Raw genomic sequence first — 23,229 nt, forward strand, 5'->3', positions numbered from 1 at the left:
GCCCACCCGGGCGAGCACTGCGCGGTCTTGGCCTGGGGCTGGACGCACACGGCGGGGGCGGGCCAGGGGCGGGGCCTCCGACTCGCGGTTCCCCAATAACTTCAGCGGAAAAGTCCCGCCCCCAACCTACGAAAGCGCAGGGATTGGCTCTCCCGAGGGCGATTGGCGGCGCGGGACGCGACCTGGGCCGCGGCGGAGGCGGGGCCGCAAGCAGGAAGTGGGAGTAAAGACGGCTCGAGGCGAGCTGGTCAGCGGGTTGCTGCGGCCACTTCGCCGTGTCGCGGCCGCCAGTGGCGAGATGGAGGGGTCGGGGCTGGGCTCGCAGGTGAGTGCAGCCGGGCGCTGGCCGTCATGGGGCGGGGAGAGCAGCGGCGGCCGTGAGGGAGGGAGGGCGTAGGTGTGAGGCGGCTCCCTAGAGGGGCCTCCGGGGGCGGAGGGGCCTGGGCTGGGGAGGAGGAAGCGTGGAGACTCCGGGAATGATGCTGGCAATTCTCTCCGAGGCGACCGGAAAGAAAAGGCGAGGACGTACGGGTGAGTGCCCTACGGGCGCTCCGTCCTCCACGGTGGCCCAGGGCGCCCCCTGGGGCCGGTACCCCGGGACTCGGCAGGGACCGCTGAGGGGCCTGGGAAGGGAGTGTGGCCGTTCTTGGGAGAGGTGTCAGGTGACACACCTAAGTTGGACCAGCCTGTCTCGACCTTGGCCTGGAATCCGTGCGGTTCTCTTGATTTCTTTTTCGGTGGAGTTGCCTGGACACCTGCCTTCGCCCCACGCAGCCCTGTTCTGGTTCTTGTTCCCACATCCTTGCGTACTCCTTCAAAGAACTGAGGCTCTTGGTGTAGGCTGGGGAAAGGTGGGTGGAAAGAGAGGTGCGTGATGGCTCTCTGCAGAGCCCCAAAGGACGCTGTTCTGTGGAGGAGATACTACCAGAAGCCCGAGGTAGTTCCAGAGAAAGAACGGGCCGGTGGGGGACGTTACAGGAGATAACAGGAGGACGTTCCAAGAGAAAAAGATTTTTGTCCTTTTTGCTTTTGGCCCTTTTCCAGTTCCTACAGTGCTGGCAGGCATATTGTAGCTGTTCACTTAATATTTGTTGAATAAATGAAGAATATCCAGATTCTGCCAATATGTAGTGAGTGCTTAGCTTATGCCACATGCTTTTATATGCATTATTTTATTATGGAATTGAAGCATCCTTAAGAAGATAATATGATCTCCTTTTTACTGATGGGGAAACTGAAGCCGTCTCCAGTTGGAGTGAGTTATGTAGTAGATTTTCTGTCCCTAATGGGATCCAAGCAGTTTGAGATGACTGGATGAGTTGGCTTCTAAAAACAATAGTCTTTCCAGCTCTTAGGGTGTTTCTTATGCTCCCCCATTCCTGTCCTTCTTTCAACGGTGATGTAGGGTTAAGAGAAAGAATAAAACGTGGAGAATTTAAGTTGTTCTTATGGTATTAGGTGTTCTTACTCTTTGACAAAAAAAAAAATTTGTAAGCTCACTGAATTTTACAAAAGGGTGTAGAATCTTCACATGGAAACTATGTCTCATTTTTTCCTTAGAGAATCTCAAGGAAAAGTTGATAGGAGTTAACAATCATATCTTAATTACTGCCACTTATTTACAAAAGCCTTCAAGTACTTAGTGTCCACTCCCTCGTGCTGAAGGGAAGATAGCCCTGCCCCAATTTCATGACAGATGGAGGAAGAGAATGATTCAGAGGTTGAAATTAATGGGACAAAGTAGAGTAGTCATTGTTCATAATAATTGTTGTTAATAATAATAATATAATAATAATGTTTTTTAGTAATAAAGATTTCACCTGTATATGGTGCTCTACGGTTTGCAAAATATTTCCCCATTCTTGATCCCTGTGACCTTATGAGGTGGGGAGAGATTGTTATTCTAGTTTTAAAGATTAGAACTGAGGCTCAAAAAATCGGAGTCATTTGTTAAAAGTCAAATAGCTGCTAAGTGATCGAGGCAAGACTTCATTCTGCTAGGTGTTAGGCACTGTTCCAGGTGCTGGAGATGAATCAGTGAATATAACAGACAAAAACATTCCTGTTCTGGTTGAATTTGGTCCTCCTGATTCCAATTTCATTGTTGTTGGGTTTTGCTGGAATTTGCTTATGCCATCTGGCCCCCAGTTTCCTCTCTGGCCTCATTTTTTTTTTTTTTTTTTTTACTACTTTCTTGCCTGCTTAATCAACCCCAGCCACACTGGCCTCAAGACCTTTGTACTTACTCTTCACTCTGTCTAGAGTACTCTTTCCTCAAATAGCCACATGGCTTATTCCCCCACTACTTTAAGGTTTTGACGCAAATGTCACCTCAGTGCGGCAGCCCCTCCCCATCATTACCACTACCAGCAACATTCCCTAGTCTTCTTTCTTGTTTTCTATTTCTCCTCAGCAATTAATACCATTTAACATACTTCTCTGTTTTGTTTGTTGTCTCTTTCCTTCCACCGAATGTAAGTTCTGTGCGGGCGTGATTTTTTACCAGTTGTGTTGACTGCTGTGTGCCTAGCATCTAGAACAGTGCCTAGCACTGGTGGGTGCTCTGTAAACAATTGTCCAGTGAATGAACTTGGAAACGGAACTCTGGTACTTCTGTTAACGTCATGAGAAATTTTAATGGTTATCTGTTGGATCTCTCTTTGTTTTATTTGATAATCTGGCACGACAGTGACCCTCATCAGAGTCTGAGTATGATTTTTTAGATCTTGGGTTTCTCTTCAATTAATGCCCACTGTAACTTTAACAACACTTATTTACTATTTAGAAAAATAATATGATTCATGATATCCATGTGAAAAATACTGTACGATCCCTTATATCTTAAAATTGTTCTAGTTTTCTTTTCTTCTCTTTCTTCTTTTTTCGTTTTTCTTTTCTTTCTTTTCTTTCTGTCTTTCTTTGTCTTTCTTTCATCCTTCTGGTTTTCTATTGCTGTGTAAAAACTACCCCGAAACATAGTGGTGTAAAATAGCCATTGTCATGCTCATGGACTGTGTGTCAGGAATTTGGGCAGGGCGTAGCATGGATGGTTTGTTTCCGCTTCACTGTGTCTGGAGCCTTTGCTAGAAAAACTCTTAAGCTGGGACACTTAATAGCTGGGGTTGGTATCATCTGGTGATGTCTTTACTCACATATCTGGCAGGGACACCTACATGTGGCCTGGGCCTCTGCACAGCATGGTGGCTGGGGTTCCAAGTGTGAGCACCTCAAGAGACAGAAAGAGGAAGCTGTCAGTTTCTGAGGCCTGAGCCTGCAAACTGGTGGAATATCACTTTTGTGGTATTTATTAGTGAGTCACAGAACTCAGATTTGAGAGGAAGGGACACAGACCCTCTCCTCTTGATGGAGAAGTATCAAAGAATTTAGGGACTGTGTTGTAAAAATCACCACAGGTGTATTGGTATCTCTCTTACATAATTTTCATAGTATCTTGTTCTCCCCTGTGAAGGAGGGTGCGTGTTAGCTACATGTTTCTTTCTTGACATCCTTCCTATTTTTTTTTTGACTCTTGCCTGTTGTGTTCACTACCATATCCCTGTGTCTAGAGCAGTGCCAGGCACGTAGAGTGCATACAGTAAATACCTCATGAATGAAAGAAAGAATGAATGAATGAATGGATTGCAGCAGGAATTGTGTCTTATTCCCTAATTACCTCGTACAGACCTTCATCGAGTTACAAAGGGGTTACATCCAATAAACCCATCATAAGTAGAGAATGCATTTAATACTCTTAACCTCCAGAACATCATAGCTTAGCCTAGCCCACCTTAAACGTGTTCAGAACACTTACGTGAGCCTACAGTTGGGCAAAATCATCCAACACAAAGCCTGTTTTATAATAAAGGGTTGAATATCTCATGTAATTTATTGAATACAGTGTTGAAAGTGAAAGAATGGTTGCATTGGGTATACAATCCTTGGAAGTGTATTGGTTATTCACCCCTTGTGAGTGCATGGCTGAGTGTCATAGAACATATCACCAGACCTGGAAAAGGTTAAAATTCAAAGTATGGTTTTTACAGAATGCATATTATTTTTCACACCATCATCAAGTTGAAAAATCCTAAGTTGAACTATTTTAAGTTGGGTTGTATTGTGATTGGCATATAGCAGGTGTTCTTTACATTTCTCTGAATGAATGGTTGGTGAAAACTCTTAATGAGTTTGCTGGCATCATGAGAATTTGAGAATTTGCTTAGTCTCTTCTGATACTTTTTTTTTTTTTTTAAGATTTTATTTATTCCCTTGAGAGAGTCAGAGACAAGGAGATGAGTGGGGAGCGGGACAGAGAAAGAGAGAGAGGGGAAGCAGAGTTGGCTTCCCCTCCCTACTGAGTATGGAGCCTGGTATGGGGCTCGATCCCAGGACCCTGAGATCATGACCTGAGCTGAAGTCAGAGGCTTAACTGACTGAGCCACCCAGGTGCCCCTCTCTTCTGTTACCTTAACATTGAGCTTCTACCTCCATGAAGGGTGTTTGTTTATGTGAAGTCTTTGTCAGTGCACATTTTAATAATGACTGTTGTAACAGCTCCTCTTCGACCCATACAGCTTTAATGTGGAAGGAACTTTACAGTTATATTGACCTGCTCTTCCATTTTACAAATGTAAAAACTGAAGCCAAAAATAGGGTAGATGATTATCCGCCATCCTTCAGCCAGCATGAAATCTGAGACTTTGGCCTTGTTCTCAAGGGATTTGCATTTCAACATGTAAAAATGAAACTAGAGAATACTTAAAAAAAAAAAAAAATTTTTTTTTTTTTTTGTAACTGGAGATTGATTTCTAAGAAGGATTTAGCATCTTGACGTAAACTTTGCTTCAGTCTTGGCGATGGGAACGCATGGTTGTTTTCCTTAAACATCTTTATGTGACTTGTCTCCAGTTGACCTTCCCAAAGCGGGCCATTCCTTTTCTCACCTATAGGTCTTGTAAAATTTCGGGAGGGTGTGCTATCTAGAGCAAAGGAGATAGCTTAGAGCTGTGGTCTCTAAGCTGTTTTGATCACGCATTCCTATCAGGAACAGTTTTGAGCTTGCACCCCTAGAGTAAAACCCTACCACAATGTGAAAAGTGGGATCCCAAATTTTCATTTTTGTAACACATCGTGTATTGTGAGATTAACAGAATGCTAAACGAAGCCTGCGCTACAAGCTGCCCGGGAGCTTGGCTCCTGACACAGCCCCAATCACCCAGGTACTGACTGCAGTTTGTCATCACTTGTTGGCAGTTGCTCACTCTAACTTACACGCTGATTTTGTGTCATGTGGTCGGCTGGGACTGAGAAAGGTCAGCTTCCGTCTGTTTGAGGTACATGGGGCCTGAGGACAGGAGCCACTTGCCGAATTTGTGTCATCACAGGGCATGTTATTGTAAGATTTGGCAATATGTTTCTAAATTATATTCATTGACCGATAGCTCAATATATACTTGTGGTAAGGTTTTGAGTTAAAGATAATAAATAGAAACCTGTTTCAAATTAGCCTTTTTGATAATTTTAATTTTTTTTTTTGGAGGGAGGCTGGCTTTTTGTTAGATCACATTAGATTGTCTTTGTTTTTACTTCAAGTGATACTGAAGCTGCTATGCATAGAATTGTCAGCTTTGCCATTTTCTTGTTTGCTTGGACTTATTATTATTGTTCCATTTTACGACTTCTTTGTAGGAATCAGTTTAAGCCACTTGCTTATTTTGGGAGGTGTAACTTAGTTAAAATTAGAGAATTTCACTTGAAAATTAACTTACCCTCCTGTATACTGCAGTATGCTGAAGGTCCCCCTGTCAAGCCCTTTGGGTGGTAGAACTTGACTCTGCCCCCAGGTCACCTTGTAAACAGACCGTTAGGAGTGACTTGCTTGACATACAATCAAAGGAGGCTGGCAGTGCTAAAATTGGTAAAGCTTAAAGAACCGGATTTGTAAATTTTCCCGATGTTCCCTTTCTTTAGAAAAACATAAAAATCATTATAGTAGAAGCTTTAAGTTGTTCTCCCATTACCCAGTGGGTCACTGCATATATGGCCTTGAGTGGCCTTGCCTGGCTTTCGAGGCCACTGACGTCCAAAACAGGCTTTGAGTTTATATAATCATTTTTTAGGTTTTACTCTGATTTGGATTTTGGCAAAAAATGATGATGTGAACAGAAGGTACCTCCTGTTCTTTAGTCTTTACCACCCATTTCTGCCACTTAACCACATATTGCCTTCCATTATCATTTTATTCTGTTTGTCTCTGTTAGGTTCTTTTAGACTCAGACTCCTGGCGGATAGACACCCATGACTTTCCTGCCTCTAGCATAACACTTTGTATGCCGTAAATACACAATAGTTAATTGCTGAAAAAACAAACGCTCTTAATTGTGGATATTCTTTACATTGAAAGACGTAATCTTCAACTTTCAACATGAAAAATGAAGCTGATGTCCTTAATGCTTTAAGGCATTATGAGAAGCAGCAAATTGGTATCTGTGGAATGCGTCAATTTTCTGTGATGAAAAAATCTGTGTATAAACAAAGGGTTAATCTTCCTAACATAACAAATGGGAAAAGATATACCATCCAACTAGAAAACCAGTAGACTATGTAAAAGGAGTCCACGAAAGAAAAATACGAGAGCCAGTAAACACAAAAAGTATGCTCAGATTCATTAGCAGCTAGGGGCCTGCAGATGAAAACCGAGATGCCATTTTTCAGCCATTGGATTGGCAAGACTGTAACGTGATTGAGAATGTTTGGTTACAGAGAAAAAAGAATGTTTACATCCTTGCTGTTTGGTGTGTGAAATGGGGAAGGTAGTTGAAAGAACATTTACATCCTTGCTGTTCGGTGTGTGAAATGGGGAAAGTAGCTCAGTATCTATTTATGTTTATATATTTTCTGACCCAGCAGTCCTCCTTCGGGCAATCAGTGCTGTAGAACGGACAGGGTGTTCATTGTAGCATTCTTTATAGAATGAAGGCTGAAATCAGCCTGCATCTCTGAACAGCACCAGGTGTAGAGGCACTGACCCCCTACGCAGTGAAAAAATCCATGTGTAACTTTTGTTCCCTAAAAACTCAACTGCTAATAGCCTGCTTTTGACCAGAAGCCTTACTGATAATGTGAACAGTTGATGAACATATATTTTGTATGTTATATATATTCTGTATTCTTACAATAAAGTAAGTTAGAGAAAAGAAAATGTTAAGAAAATCCTAAGGAAGAGAAAATACATTTCAGTACTATATTGTATTTATCAGCAAACATCTGTGTGTGCGAGGGCCCGTGTAATTCAAACCCATGTTGTTCAAGGGTCAACTATACACACAGTGAGGTAGGATACACCAAACTCCTAATAATAGTATCTTTGTTGCTGCAAGATTAGACGGAAAATAGTCCAGATTTGCTTACCCTTTGTTCGCTTTCATACTGCTAGATCTTTAAAGTGGATGTGAATTACTTTATAATTAAAAAAATTAATGCTGATGTAAAAAGTAGACTGATCACTCTGTCAGTTTTAACTACATCTGCTATTTACTGACACTCCGATTTAAGACTACCCAGATCTTTATTAAAAAATAGGTTGTCCTTGACCCTCAAGCTAGAAATTTAATAATTAAAAAAAAAAGTTGAATTGTCACAAGATGTGGGGGGAATGACTCTAAATTGTAGTAATTCTGAGTGCAGTTCAACTCTTCCTCGACAGCTCGTCTTCTTCCAATTGGACATAATTATAATTGCTGTGATATGATGAAAAGAATCCTAAAGTAATGTTCTTATTTATGTTTTAATCTAACTACCTATATGTTTATTTTTAGCTGTGTGTGAGTGTGCTTGTGTGTAAAGAGTGTCAAGTAGGGAGGTCGAATTCTCCAGATAAAGCAGAATTTACCTATTCAAAAGAGCATTTGTGGTTCTAGTTCTGAGTAAGATGGAGTAAGTCATACACCACCCTGCCTATCCCACTGAAGACACTGAGCAGAATGTAAGTAGCAGCTATTTAAGGATTTTGGAAAGTAAATTGTAGCAGGGAGATTGGGGGGAAAGACCAGAATTCAAGAAACCACTGAACCAGGAGCTAATTTACATTTTTCCCCCCACTGGGTCCCCCTCCCTGTTCCCCGGCATGCCTGAACTTGAACTATGGAGGTGAGCATCAGTGCAGACAGAGCGCTCCAGGAGAACCCTCTAGTTCAAGTTCAAGGAACAAGGAGGTCTCCTGGCAGCACAGGTGCCTGAAACTCTGTGGAAGGAGAACTTCCTCTTTGAACAGAGGAGTTGTGGTGCCAAGACAGCTGTTCTTAGAAGTGACACCAAAAGCATGATACATAAAAGAAAAAATTGATAAATTGGACTTCATCAAAATTAAAAATTTTTGCCACATGAAAGACACTTTTAAGAAATGGGCAGATAAACTATAGCCTGGGAGAAAATATTTGCAAATCTAGACACAAAGGACTTGTGCTTGGAACGTATAATGTTAAGAACTCTCAAAACTTAACAATAAGAAGAAATCAGCCCGATTAAAAAATGGGTAAAAGACAGCTCACCAGAGAAGATACACAGATGACAAATAAGCACGTGAAAAGATACTCAACTTCAGCTCTTAGGGATATGCAAATTAAGACCATGATGATATACTGCTACCTGTCTATGTACTGACCATACCAGATGCCAGTGAGCATGGAGAGCAGTTGGAACTGTCATATGTTGCTAGTGGCAATGCAAAGTGGTACAGCCAGTCTGGAAAATAGTTTGGCGATTTCTTATAGATTCAACATATACTCAACAGATGGCCAAGCAATCTCACTCTTAGAGAAGCAAAAACATACGTTCATACAAAAGCTTTGTACATGAATGTTTATAGCAGCTCTACTTAAAATCGCCAAAAGCCGGGGCGCCTGGGTGGCTCAGTCATTGAGCGTCTGCCTTCGGCTCAGGGCGTGATCCCGGCGTTATGGGATCGAGCCCCACATCAGGCTCCTCCGCTGTGGGCCTGCTTCTTCCTCTCCCACTCCCCCTGCTTGTGCTCCCTCTCTCGCTGGCTGTCTCTCTCTCTCTCAAATAAATAAAATCTTTAAAAAAAAAAAAAAAATTAAAAAAAAAAAATCGCCAAAAGCCGGAAACAACTTACCTGGGTTGTTTGAATGGATAAACTGTGATGTATTCATACAATGGAATACTATACAGCAGGAAAGAGCTATTAGAAACACAGAACCACTTGAATGAGTCTCAGAAAGCATTATGTTAAATGGAAGAAGCCAGTCTTAGAAGATTATATGCTGTATAATTTCATTATATGACATTCTGGGAAAGATTAAACTCGTGATGAAGAACACATCAGTGATTGCCAGCAGTTGAGGTAGGGGGAGGGTGTGCCACAAAGCAGTATCCCAGCGCAGTTTCTTGAGGTGTTGGAGCTGTCCCGTATCTTGCTTTTGGTGGTCCTTACACAACTCTATACGCAATGTATTCAAATTCATAGAACTACATATCAAAAAGTCAATTTTATTGTAAGTTAACTTAAAAAAAGAAAAAGCATTTGCCCCTTCAGTAAACCATTGAGGGGTTATAGACTTCTTTCAGTAAAACTATCATTTCTTAAACCTTTTTTCGAACTCCTGGGGAATTGACTTAGGCACATGATATCAAATATCTTCAGCTTTTCTATCGCTAATGTATCCTTTGAGGATGGTGTTTTTGTTTTTGTTCTGTCTGTTTGTAAACAGTGAAAAGCTGTTCAGAGTGACAGGTCTGATGAATAAGGTGGGTGAAGGCTGGGTAACAACTTCATGGTAAAGAACAAGAGGAAATGAATTAATTAGCCAGTTTCAATTTCTAGGAATGGTGTGCTAGATATTTGATGTGAACTTCCCCCTTGAACTAAAAATGCTGGATGTGGTATTTTATTCTTTTTTTTGTTTGTTTTTTTTTAAGGATTTTATTTATTTGAGAGAGAGCACGAGTGTGCCTGCATGTGCATGAGTAGGGGGAGGGTCAGAGGGAGAGGGAGAGTGAGAATCCCAAGCAGACTCCCTGCTGAGTGTGGAGCCTTACAAAGGGCTCCATCTCAAAACCCTGAGATCCTGACCTAAGCCGAAATCAAGAGTTGGATGCTTAACAGACTGAGACACCCAGGTGCCCCAGTATTTTATATTTTATATTTTTGATGCTATTGTAAATTTTATCAAAGATTCCTTAGATCTTCTATATGTGATCATGTTGTCTACAAATAAAGATGGACTTGCTTCTTTTCTAATCCATGTGCATTTTACTTCTATTCCTTACTCTGTTATTCTGTCTAGAGAACTTCAGTGCTGTGTTGATTAGAAGTTGGGTTCCTGGCTGGCTTGGTCCGTGGAATATGGGACCCTTGATCTCAGGGCTGTGGGTTTGACCCCCACGTTGGGCATAGAGCCTACTTAGAAAAAAAAAATGTGGCGATAGTGAGCATCCTTGCCTTGTTTTCAGTCTTTAGAGTTAAAGCATGCAGTCTTTTGCCACGAAGTGTGTGGTAGCTGTAGATTTCTTACAGTGTACCTCTTTATCAGGTTGAAGAAGTTCCTTCTTTCTCTGGTGTGTCAAGAATCTTTATCCAAGAGTTTTTATAATGCTTGCGTGTTGAATTTTGTCAGCTGCTTTATTCTACTGAAATGAGTGTATGTTTTTTTCTCCCTTTATTTTGTTAATATGGGGAGTCCCTTGATTTAAAGTGTTTAAGCTTGGTCATAATATATATTATTCTTTTTTCATATTACTGGATACACTTTGTTAATATTTTGTTTAAGGATATCTGTATCTATGTTTATGAAGGATATTGAATCTATAGTTACTTTTTTGTTTTGTTTTTTTACTTGTAATGTCTGTTGATTTTAGTATCAGGATAATGCTGCCTCCTAAAATGAGCGGAGAAGCATTTCCAGTAATTTCTGAAGGAGTTGGGATCCGTTCTTCCTTAAGTATTTTATAGAGTTCGGCAGTTAAAGGTTATATGGGCTTGGGGTTATTTTGTTTTGTTTTTTTAATGGGAAGTTTTAAAATTATGAATTCAATTTCTTTAATAGCTAGAGTGCTATTCATTTCTTTTTAAGCTGGTTTTGATAACTTGTGTGTTCTGAGGTATTTGTGCATTCATTCCCTCTAGGTTGAATTTATTGACATAAAGATATTCACAGTAGTGCCTTATTACCCTTTTAATTTTCATAGGCTCTTGTAGTGATAGCCTCTTTTTAAACTTGCTATTTGTCATCGACCTCTTTCTTGATCAGTTTAACTAGAGGTTTATCAATTTTATTGACTTATTCTTTACAAAGAACAAGTTTTTGGTTTCAGTGATTTTCTACATTGTTTTTCTTATATTTCGTGTATTTCTTCTATATTTACTGCTTTCTTCATTCTGTCTACGTTGATTTTAATTTTCTTTCTCTAGAGCCTTTTTTTTTTTAAAGACTTATTTATTTTCAGAGAGAGAGAGAGTGTGTGTGAGCACACGCACAAGCAGGGGTGGGGATGCAGAGGGGGAGGGAGAGAGGGAGAGAGTATCTCCAGCGGACTCTGCACTGAGCATGGAGCCTGACGTGGGGCTTGATATTACGACCCTGAGATCATGACCTGAGCCAAAACCAAGAGTCTGATGCTTAACCAACTGACCCACCCACGTGCCTCTCTTTCTCTAGATTCTTTTTTTTATTTAATTTAATTTAATTTAATTTATTTATTTGACAGAGAGAGCACAAGCAGGGGGAGTGGCAGGTAGAGGGAGAGGGAGAAGCAGGCTCCCCGCTGAGCAAGGAGCCCTATGCAGGGCTGCATCCCAGGACCCTGGGATCATGACTTGAGCCGAAGGCAGACGCTTAACCAACTGAGCCACCCAGGCGCCCCTATGTATGCTTTTATATTTAAAGCAGCTTCCTTGTAGGCAACATATAGTTGTAGTATTTTTGTTTTGTTTTTTAAAATCCAATCTAACAATCTCTTTTTTTTTTTTTTTTGACCATTTGCATTTAATGTGATTATCAATATGGTGGTTAGGTGAAAATATATCACTTTGTATGTTTTTCTTTTTCTTCTCTGTTCTTTATTCTTGTTTCCTACTTTTCTTGCCTTTTTATTTTATTTTTGTGTTTAAAAAAGATTTTATGTATTTATTTGATAGAGAGCACAAATAAGGAGGGCGGGGGGAGAGGGAGAAGCAGACTCCCACTGAGCAGGGGGCCCAATGTGGGGCTCCCTCCCAGGACCCTGGGATCATGACCTGAGCCAAAGGCAGAGGCTTAACTGACTGAGCCACCCAGGCGCCCCTTTTCTTTTCTTTTTAAAAAATATTAATTGGGTGTCTTTAGCATATTTCGTTTGTCTCTGCTCTTGGCTTATTACTTATACCTTTTTATTTAGAGGTTGCCCTTGGGTTGACATTATACACTTTATCACTGCCTACCTGCAAATACTATTATAGTATCTCTTGTAACTATTATAGCATCTTTTACAAGTATACTTGCAAGTATACTTCCATTTCTCTACTATCATTAAGAAATTAAAAAATGAGAAAAAGTCTGTTATGTTTACCCACGTAATTATACATATTTACTCGTGTGGTCTGGTACTCTGTTCCTTTGTATTGTTTTAGATTTCCAGCTGGATTATTTTCATTTAAGCCTGAAGAACTTCTTTTATCATTTCTTTTAGTATAAGTTTGTTTGTAATTTTCTCATCTTTTGTTTGTCTGAAAAAGTGTGTATTTCACCCCCATTTTTGAAGAATAGTTTTGCTGAGGTTTCAGGTTTGCAGTTCTGTCAGCTCTTTAAAACTGTGTTTTGTATTCTGGCTTGCACTTACTGATAAGAAGTCTTAATTCATTCTTATCTTTGCTTTTTTGAACATAATTTGTCTTTTTCGTTAGGCTGCTCTTAAGATTATCTCTTTAACGTTGGCTTTTAGGGATTTGATTATAACGTGCCCTCATGTACGTTTTGAGGTTTATCCTTCTTGAGTTTGTTGAGTTTCTTAGGAGCTGTGGGTTTATAATTTTCACCAAATTTGGAAGATTTTGGCTATTATTTGGTCCAAATATATTAGAGGAAGCTTGCACGCGTGAGCCAGGGGTGGGAGGGGCAGAGGGAGAGGTTCCATGCTCAGCACGGAGCCCAATGTGGGGCTTGATCTCATGACCCTGAGATCATGACCCGAGTGCAAATCAAGAGTTGGACGCTTAACTGACTGAGACACCCAGGCACCCCAGTCAAATATTTAAAAACATTTCCTCCTCCTTTCCTGAGACTCCAGTTACACATAGTCAAAAACTTGATTTATTGGAAGGTTAGGGGTATCCTTAGGGTGTGTCTGCCACAACTCCCCAAAGCAGAGGCTTGGCGACCTTCCTACTGTGTCAGTAGCTATAACCCTCCACCTGCTACATGTAATAAGGTCCATTTGTGCCTTTGCAGATGACCTTTGTTTTATGACAAAATATATAATTTGAAATTTTCTCGTAATAAGCATCTCATCTTAGTGAATAGAATTAAGATGAAAATCTTCCCTAGGATATACCTGTAAGACTGAAAGAAATTCTAATTTGATGATATAGATACCGTTGACAGTAGCAGATGCTTCATTATGTAATTAAATGGCGACATTAATTTTCCTACTATGCTTTGTCAAATTACTCTTATTCTTCAGTGCAGGAATCACAGCCATGGCCCCCACCTTCCAGGAGTTGGTCGACATGGACTCTGTGCATCTGAAAGCAAAGAACTTGCCAAAGCGAGAGAAGCTCTTCCTCTTATAGAGGACTCTAGTAACTGTGACATTGTAAAAGCTACTCAGTAAGTCTCCCCAGTGTTTCATTTTATCCTGGGTTCTGTTGAATTATACTAACATTTGTGCGTTTCACGGCACCCCAGTGCATACCTTCCTCACTTTATGCTTTAGCTAGCATGTTTGTCCTACCAATATCAGAGCACTAAATGCAGTGCACTTTATTAGCTGTTGATTACCAGTGTCGCCCATTAAGTCACGAGCAGCTTCTTAGCAAATGCATGTAGTTTTCATCCTTGTCATCCCAGTGCTTTTGCATAGTTTTTGTCTTGTATCAGGTGCTGAATAATTCTTTGTTGAGTGAATGAATGATTATAAATGATACTAAAACTATGAGTTTGAAACACAAATCTGAGTTTTTAAAAATGTACTACTAGGTCAATGGGATGGAAAAATATCAGCTCACACATTTATGGATATTTTAAACAATTATTTATTGAGTACTTTCTATGTACCTATTGTGCTGGATGCACTGGAAGAACGTCAGTAAAGTAAAATAGGTTTTCTGACCACTTGAAACATCGAGCAAGTTATTTGCTTGCACTGAAAATGAAAGTATGTTTTGAAAGTTTCCCCTTAAGATCTCCATATGTGGGTATTTGCATTAAATCATTTCTAACATTTTCACCCTCGCGGATCTCACTGTTCATTAACATCCACCCCACCTCTTGCCACTGAACATGTTTTGAAATATTTTGTCTATCAGACTTCATTAATTGACTACTACATTTTCTTAATAATCAAATACAAATCTGCCCATCAGAGCTTCTAATCAACATGTAAGGAACTAATTGTTACCACACTAACTTGATATAATTTCTGTCAAAAGCAAAGATGTTTTGTGATTAATTAGCCTGTTAAGTCTTAACAAAGACTAATGTGTTATTTATGTTAAAAAATAATTAACGATTATTTGAGTATTCTGATTACTAATTTATATGAACTCTAGAGGCCCTTGGAACTGCTACTTGAGGTGAATATTATTTGATATTATTTATATTCTTATTTTTATATGAAAGTAAGAGTGTTCTTAAGGTAAATGTTTGCTTTAATTAGCATAGAAGCATTTAAATGTTTCTCTGCTGCCAGTAAAGCCTCTGTTATGATAAATGTAAGAAGTTAGGCTACATTCACAGGGAATCTCAGTAAAAAACTCACATTTTATGTCTTTCCTAAAATTTCCTTCAGGTCTTGGACCTTCTTCAGTGGTTGTGGGAATATCATTAGGTAGTGTTTGGAAAGGGCAGAAGAGAACTAGGATATGTACATTCTCTAAATCACTAAAATCCTTATTAGTGTGTACTCTTATATTTCTCACATAAAGGGAGTATTTCTTTTTCAGTAAAATGTTAAAGTTAACATTTAAAACTTGGAGAATGTGAATATACGTATCATCATCAACAGTTCCCTCACTTATTACTATTTTCACTTAGCATTGTCTAACAGGTATCTCTGTCTTTTAAAAAGTGCCATAAAGTCAGACTGAGAAGCACACGTTTTGGTAAGGAAGCACACGTTTTCGTAAGGCAGAAATTATTTAATCTAAAATGTGACATTGACCCTTGAGGACCTATTGAAACTTTCGGGTCCCTCTAAATAGAAATAAGTCTCAAAGAAAGTGCTAAATGGCCTGTTGGGTACTTAATAGTTGCTGTTAGAAAGAAATAAAGCTAATGAATGATTTTAAAAATTACTCTAGCATTGAAAAGAGACATTTCTCATTCTGATAGTCAGTTAAGTCACCCTCTTAAATATTCCTCAAGTCCATCCCTCCTTTTCCATCTCTTAGTTTAGGTTCTCGTTGCCTCTCACCTGTATTTCTATACAAGAGTCACCTTCTTCTAATTAGCTTCCATACCACCACTACTGTGATCTTTCTTAAAACTCAAAGTGTGTGTGCTTTCTTCTTTAAAACCTTCAGTGGCTTCCCTTTGAGCTAACAAGTCTAAACTGCATAGCATGGCCTAGAAGGCCCATACAGTCTTTGCCTATCTCTTCTAGCCTTCTCTTGCCATTTCTTTTTTTTTATGCTTTATGTTTCTGCCGTGTTAACTTGCTTAGATTTCTCTGAACATCATGGAGTTTCACATCTCTGATTTTTTGTCCATGCTACGTCCTTGGCCTCAAATACCCTTCCTTTAACCTGTAAAACAGCTCACGTATATCATGCTTCATCTCCTTCAGAAAGGGCTAATCTCTCCTTTCTTTGCTGTAACTATACCATGTCCACGTTGTATTGTTGAATTATCCCATTCCAAGTTTGCTCTTAGTCTGTCTCCCTTATTAAGGGATAGGATTGCGCTCAGGGATCAGCACTATGCATTTCCGGCATATAGTAGAGGATAAAATGAAATTTATTGAAGGTAGGGGAATTGTGAATGTTGAAGTTAAGAAAATCACGTTCAACTCCAAGTGGGTTGATCCGATGAGTTAGTAAATAAGGTTTACTTTTGTTGTTTGGCTTAGCAGTATGCCTCTGTGTGTATTTTTGTTAATTACTGTAGTTCTGTGTCAGCTGAAAGACAGATTGGATAAAGACATGGTAAAAGGAAGAAATTTTGGTATCTGAAATTATTTTAATGGTATCAATTATGCTTTTTTTCAAAAAAATTCTTATTTCAGATATGGGATTTTTGAACGTTGTAAAGAGTTGGTAGAAGCAGGATATGATGTCAGGCAACCAGACAAAGAAAATGTGTCGCTTCTTCATTGGGCTGCTATTAACAACAGGCTGGATCTTGTTAGGTAAGATGGGATATATGTGTATTAATTAAGTGCGTATTTGTTATTCTGGATCTCTCCTTATTTGTCTTTTTCTTCAAGTACAAGTATGAATGTTGTACCATCTGTCATCTTTTATCGTGAATGAATACCTGAAACTCTGTGCCGCACACATTGGTTATCATAGTGTTGAAAAGAACCTTAGTGATCATCTATTCCAGGACTCTCACTGGCCTAAAAAGAAAAATTAAAGATAAAGCCCTGGAGACCCATTGTAAAGATAAAGTTCAGGCAATGAAATTGAACATTTTTGTTTGTTTGTTTTTCTTTTCACGTGAGCTCTAGGCCCGGTGTGGGGCTTGAAGTCACAACCCCAAGATCAAGAGTTGCATGCTCTATTGACTGAACCAGCCAGGCACCCTGAACTTTTTTTTTTTTTTTTTTTAAGATTTATTTATTTTAGAGGGAGGGAGAGGGGCAGAGGGGGAAAGAGTCTCAAGCAGACTCCACACTGAGTGCAGAGCCTGATGCGCGGGGCTCAGTCTCATGACCCTGAGATCACAACCTGAGCCAAAATCAAGAGTTGGGTGGTCAACTGACTAAGCCACCAGGTGCCCCACCCCGATCATTTTTTGAAAAGGAAAAGCGTAACATAAACTGTCTCAAACTAGAACAGAAAGTTTCATCTAGTTTAGAAGAAACATTGAAATATTTTACTTTGTAATAATCCCAGTAGGAATGGATTGGTAGGGGAATGATTTAAGCGTTTTTTAAACTACATACGGAATACACTTTTTAGTCTATATGTATTGTGTGAAGTATTTCCCCTTCATAAAGCAGTGCCGCCCACCCAGGGTTTTTTTGGTTTGTTTCTTTATACCTTAGCATGTAAAATATATGTGTGCATGTGAATGTGTATATATTTTGTATTATATAATATTTAAAAACCCTGGAGTTTAAGAAAATAAAAATGTGCTAATGTTTAAAATATACTGAAATAAACAGACTTTATACTCACAGTATTTTTCTGTGGAAATAAACTAGAATATTATTTGTATAATATGATATATGAAGCACAACTTTAAAATAGTGAGACTAATTCCTATAAACCACAGAAGAAAATGTCTCTCTACCTTATAGGTATACTTGATACACTGTATCACACCTGTGACCCCGAAATAGAATGCCAAATACTTTTCTGAAAAGATTTTGAATTGATTTTTTACCACTTACTTTTAGAATTCAATCCCACCTAGCAATTCTAATTCTAAACTGTTAAAAGTGACGTAATTCCACCTTTCTTCTTGCAGGTTAAGTAGAATGCCTGTGTGATCCTAAATGTTTTGAATATAAACCATTTTAAGAGTGCTGGGTACTTAGAGTATGTGGAAAGTAGTTATCGTGCGTTTGGCAAGTCAGTTATAATGGAATGCTCCTGACAGCAGGAGTAATTACTGATATGCTGAGAATATTTCACCAGGGATCTGTTTGATGCTGTTGTGTGAATCTCAGACTTCTGTAGGTCTGAGTGCTTTTAGAGAGGGTTATTATAATTTCTGTTTTCATGTATTTATTACTAAGAAGAATTAATGTTTTCTTTCTCAGCATGAATTTTAAGTTTTAAATCTTATTTTCATTTATGTCTGCTTTTAATAGGTTTTATATTTCAAAAGGTGCTGTAGTAGATCAGTTGGGTGGAGATTTAAATTCTACTCCTCTTCACTGGGCCATCAGGTAAAGATTTCTTGAACACTGAAATTGCTATTTAGAGTCAAAGTGACTTAAGTTCATTTTCTGAATCTTGTAGACCAGCACTTATTTACAGAATTTTCTGTGATGATGGAAGTGTTCTGTTTTGTGCTATCCAATGTGGTGGCCACTAGCCACGTGTGAAACGTGGCAAATGCAACGAAGGAAATGAATTTTTAATTTTATTTAATTTTAACTAATTTAAATTTAAATAGCCACATGTGGCTAGTAACTACCACATTGGAAACTGCTGTTACAGACCATTCGAAAGGCTTTCTTTCCCTTTTTTTCCCCCTTCATTTAAAAAAAAAAAAATTATAGTTTTAAAGAGTTTCTAGAGACAGTGTTTTTTTGTGTTTAATTTAGGGTTCCATTGTGATGCTAAAACTCAAATATGTGTATTATACTTTCTTTTGATCAAAATAAGTATCTTTTATATCTGATCACATGGATAAAGTGATAGTTCATAGAACTGTAAACTCAGTCCTTTTTTTCCAAATTTTTATTTAAATTTTAGTTAGTAAATGTACAGTGCAATATTGGTTTCAGGAGTAGAATTCGTGGTTCATCTCTTACATAAAACCCCAGGTACTCATCATAACAAGTGCCCTCCTTAATACCCATCTCACTCAGTTCTTTTCTCTGGCATATACTGGCTATTTGAAGCTGAAGTTAATATGTGCCTGTCTTTATATTTAACAATTTCTTCATCTGTTATCTTAATCCCAGTCTCTGGTTGGTGGGGTTGGCATGAACCCAAAACTAAAATGAGTAATTGTTGATTTAAGAAAAGGAGTGGAATCTTTTTTCCATAGCCAAGGATTTTGAAGAATCTAGGTTAACCCATCCCTTTTAAGCTAGCCAGGTACACTGCTTTACATGGAAAAGGAGCCATATTCAAGTGTAAAAGTATGTAGTTCCTAAGAATAAATAATATTATCACCGTATATGTGTAGTCTGTGAATGTTGTACTTCAGTGTATCTGGCTCATGATTATTCCTTGTTTTTAAAATAGCAACAGTGAAGTCTAAGTGGTTTTAAAGTTTTCATTTTGGGCATTAGTCATGTAAAATGTTATTGTATGTGGTAGCAGCATAAGGTTTATAGTAGATTGGGGGGTTATTAAGTGTATTAGCAGCACTCAAGAAGGACTTTCCAGATAGCTCTGAGTTTGGAGCATTAAAGTGAAATATAATTAGAGAATCTCCAATGTTTTAAAAGTCTGTTAGGGAATACTCATTATATTGAACCCAAATCTCTCAATGTCTTAGGGATATCAGTTTCTCCCTGAAATTTTTTCTCCATGCTACAGAAAACAGTATAAGTTTTATCGTCTATTTACAGACAAGGACATTTGCCTATGGTCATATTACTACTACAGTATGGAGCAGACCCTACTCTCATTGACGGGGAGGGCTTCAGCAGCATCCACCTGGCAGTATTATTTCAGCACATGCCCATTATAGCATATCTCATCTCAAAAGGACAGGTATGTTTTGAAACCAATCTTATATTGAATCTGAAGAGATTGGGAGGATGATTAGTAATAGTCTGTCCTCATTTTTAAAGTAGAAGTTATAGATATCCAAATACTCAAATATTAGCCTCAGTAAGTCTAGCTATTGAATGCTGCTTTTCTAGCTTCATCGGAGCAAAAAGGGTAGGTCATTTAGCACAGTAGCATATAATAGATATTTTTGAAACTTGTAAGCCTATAATAGTTTTCCTTATGATCCCAGTAATTTGCAGAGTTTCTCAAAAACGCGACTTCAAAAGCCTGTATTTTTCTTCTGGTTGAATGTACAAATGGTAGTCAGATCACTAAATTAACCCATCATTTGCTTTCATTATTTGAGTCCAAATGGGAGACCAATTTGAATGTGTACTTCTTATTGTTCTCTAAAGTAATTCCATGAAAAATGACTTGCCTTAAGAGGCATCCATTTATGGCACAGGTTAAATTATAGGGTATCGGCGGTGGGAGTTTCAGTGTCAGCTGTACTTGTCTGGGATGTGCTTTCTGGTAGCGAAGTAGTTTATATATCAGCAGACTCGCCTGTAACAGGCGTGGAAACATGTTTGCACAAATGCTCTTGGAATGATTGTGTTCTTTTTAAATAAGCGCTTTCTCTCAGACTTAGCCAACTGAAGTAGAATAATTATAACCTCTTGGGTCTCATTTTGGGAAGACATATGAGGAGGAGCCCTGTCTGCTTCTCTGTGGGCTCTTTCCTGAGTTGTATTCCTTCAAGGCCCAAAAGCCTCTTCGGTAACTGAAACTCTTTCTTTGATTTGGATGGAATCATTATTGTGTGCCTCAAACCTGGGCCCCTTTTATTAAAAGGAGCATATCCTCGTGGAGATAGGGTTTCCTTTTTTTCCTTCTATATTCTAGAAAATAGGAAAGAATTTTTCACGTTTTACTCTTTGAAACGGAAGTCCAAAAATACGGTGAGTTGCCTCAGAAAAGATGGCCGTGTCACTATTGCTTGAAGTGTGTTTACATAAAGACTCGATGCCGTTGTGTAAGACACGATAGTTCGAAATATTGTGTCAGTTAAGGTGTAAACTAGATGACTCCTGAGGTCTCTGTCATCTCTTATATTTGATGGCGATTATCAGTATTCTCCCCCTTCCCTTAGCTCTCTTCCATTCACATCATACACTTGAAACCATATATTCAGATTTTCCCGTTAAGAATATTTTGTAGAGGGGCACCTGGGTGGCACAGCGGTTAAGCGTCTGTCTTCGGCTCAGGGCGTGATCCCGGCGTTATGGGATCGAGCCCCACATCAGACTCCTCCGCTATGAGCCTGCTTCTTCCTCTCCCACTTCCCCTGCTTTGTTCCCTCTCTCACTGGCTGTCTCTATCTCTGTCGAATAAATAAATAAAATCTTAAAAAAAAAAAGAATATTTTGTAGAGATCAATGGATTTTTACCCTGTGGATGTGAAGCAGAACATTGTTTTGTTCAAATGATATTTGAACCCTTCTTGTAGACACAGTGGTAATGTTGAGTGTATTAGAGAGCTACTTCCATTAGAGAAGAGAGAATTTTGACTGTGTTTACAGTAAGTCTGATTGACTCCTCTTTTTGAACAGAGTGTGAATATGACAGATTTAAATGGGCAGACACCTCTCATGTTATCAGCTCACAAAGTACTTGGGTAAGTACATTTAACTGAATTGACTGAATAAGACTGAATTGTCTTATTTTGATTCTTGCTTCTAATTTCTGTGTATATAGTTTTAAGTTTCTTAGTCTATGTTGAGATGATACTACCTTCTGAAGAAGAAAGTAAGATTTTCTACCCTGTGACTGATCGGAACTTTAATGTAGTTGTGGTTAGAAAGGCACCACTGAAATAAATTTTCTTTTTCCTGATAGCTTTGGGGAAAAGTTTGAAAGCTACAAATAAGAAAAAAGTTTCCTTTCCGAACAGGTGGAGATTCCATAGCGTATACTTATTAATGTGACTTACATTTCTCAGTTTGCGTTTTTTAAAAAATGGCTACAAGTTTAAACGTTCTCATAATTTGAAATCTAGATGGTAAAATCTTCAGAAAACAGTACATTTTGAGGTTCTCTGACATTGTTGATGGCTCTGAAAATATTAATTGTAACTGATCTTTGAATATAGTCCGTTGATATGTTTATATCAAGTATTTACATTTTAAAGTTTTTCTATGTGAACATATGTGATTAATGACCACCATACAGTCCAACTTCTGGTATTCTTTCTGTCCAAATACTTGCTACAGTTTTACTTTTATGAATTTGTTTCCATTGTTATACTTAATTTCTCATTCTGCTTTTACTTAAGACCTCTCTCCTAGGAACTGAGTTAGTTGTGATGCCATTTCTTTTTTGTTCCTGGAGGGTTGGGGCTGGGGGTTGAATTTTGTTAAAAAGCATTTCATCTTTTTTGCTGATAACTCTGAAGTCAGATAATAGTGTTTAAAGATGTTGATAGAATAAGCAGAATACTGCTTTTTTAAAAGAATCTCTTGAGTAGTCATGAAGGAAGGGAAGGTATTGATGGAAAAGTAAAAATACTGAATTCCGGCTTCTAGTTCATAGGTTTCTAAGATAAATAAGTACTTTTGGACATTATTTATACCTGCTTTATTTAATAATTGGTTAAAGGGAACATGGAAAGTCAGCTTTTGGTTTATCTCCTCAAAAATAATGTTGTACATTCAGTTTTTAATTAAGTGAATAACATAGCATTGGCCAAAGTTAAATTCACAATAAAAAAAAATGTTAACCAATAGAACAACAAGTGAAAGTAGAAGTTTAGAAAACAAGAGCAGTTATTCCACTGTATTGACGTTGAGATTATATTATCTGTATAGCAGACCGTCCCTTAAGAGATGTCTTTTTTGAGGGTGCGTCTCTCCTATTAGCCCCTGGAGCAGAACTCTGCACGAAGAAGTTTCTTGGTTTTCAGAATACTTAACTGATTGGTCAGTTTATACCTTAGATTCATTATTTTGCATTTACCCTTGAAATCATTCATCTCTCTAATACTCCTGGGTATTTTGTTTTGAGACAGGCCAGAACCAACTGGATTTCTTTTAAAGTTTAATCCTTCTCTCAATGTGGTTGATAAAATACACCAAAACACTCCACTCCACTGGGCAGTTGCAGCAGGAAATGTTAATGCAGTCGATAAACTTTTGGAAGCTGGTTCTAGCCTGGATATCCGAAATGTTAAGGTATGACCAGGTATTTATCTCCCTTAGTTTATTATGTCTTCAGTTAGAAAATTAGTATATCAACATAAACATAAGCTATACATATATTTTCAGCTAACCACAAGATAAATAACCATCCACAGTAGCTGGCTACTCAGAATGAAAGAGTCTGTGATTCTGCTGATTTCTTATAAAATGTTTAGCACCCACACTCTTTAGAAAATACAATTGAATTTTCTCTCTCTCTCCCTC

At 38.6% G+C, this 23,229-nt stretch overlaps 1 protein-coding gene across 2 annotated transcripts in view; it reads left to right on the plus strand.

Moving 5' to 3' along the window:
- The first annotated feature begins 204 nt into the window (after positions 1-204).
- ZDHHC13 (zinc finger DHHC-type palmitoyltransferase 13) overlaps positions 205-23,229 on the plus strand; it is a 47,620-nt gene continuing 24,595 nt past the window's right edge. The window contains exons 1-7 of one of the 2 annotated variants that reach the window (XM_057317405.1): positions 205-325; positions 13,672-13,817; positions 16,432-16,554; positions 18,187-18,264; positions 19,624-19,768; positions 21,382-21,446; positions 22,836-22,998. In XM_057317405.1, the coding sequence (XP_057173388.1) occupies positions 299-325; positions 13,672-13,817; positions 16,432-16,554; positions 18,187-18,264; positions 19,624-19,768; positions 21,382-21,446; positions 22,836-22,998 (747 nt within the window). In that variant the 5' untranslated portion in view covers positions 205-298. The remainder of the gene's footprint in view (positions 326-13,671; positions 13,818-16,431; positions 16,555-18,186; positions 18,265-19,623; positions 19,769-21,381; positions 21,447-22,835; positions 22,999-23,229) is intronic. The other variant, XM_057317406.1, reaches the window with a different exon arrangement.

The sequence above is a fragment of the Ursus arctos genome, unplaced genomic scaffold (genome assembly GCF_023065955.2).
Source record: "Ursus arctos isolate Adak ecotype North America unplaced genomic scaffold, UrsArc2.0 scaffold_23, whole genome shotgun sequence".
Taxonomy (NCBI): Eukaryota; Metazoa; Chordata; class Mammalia; order Carnivora; family Ursidae; genus Ursus; species Ursus arctos.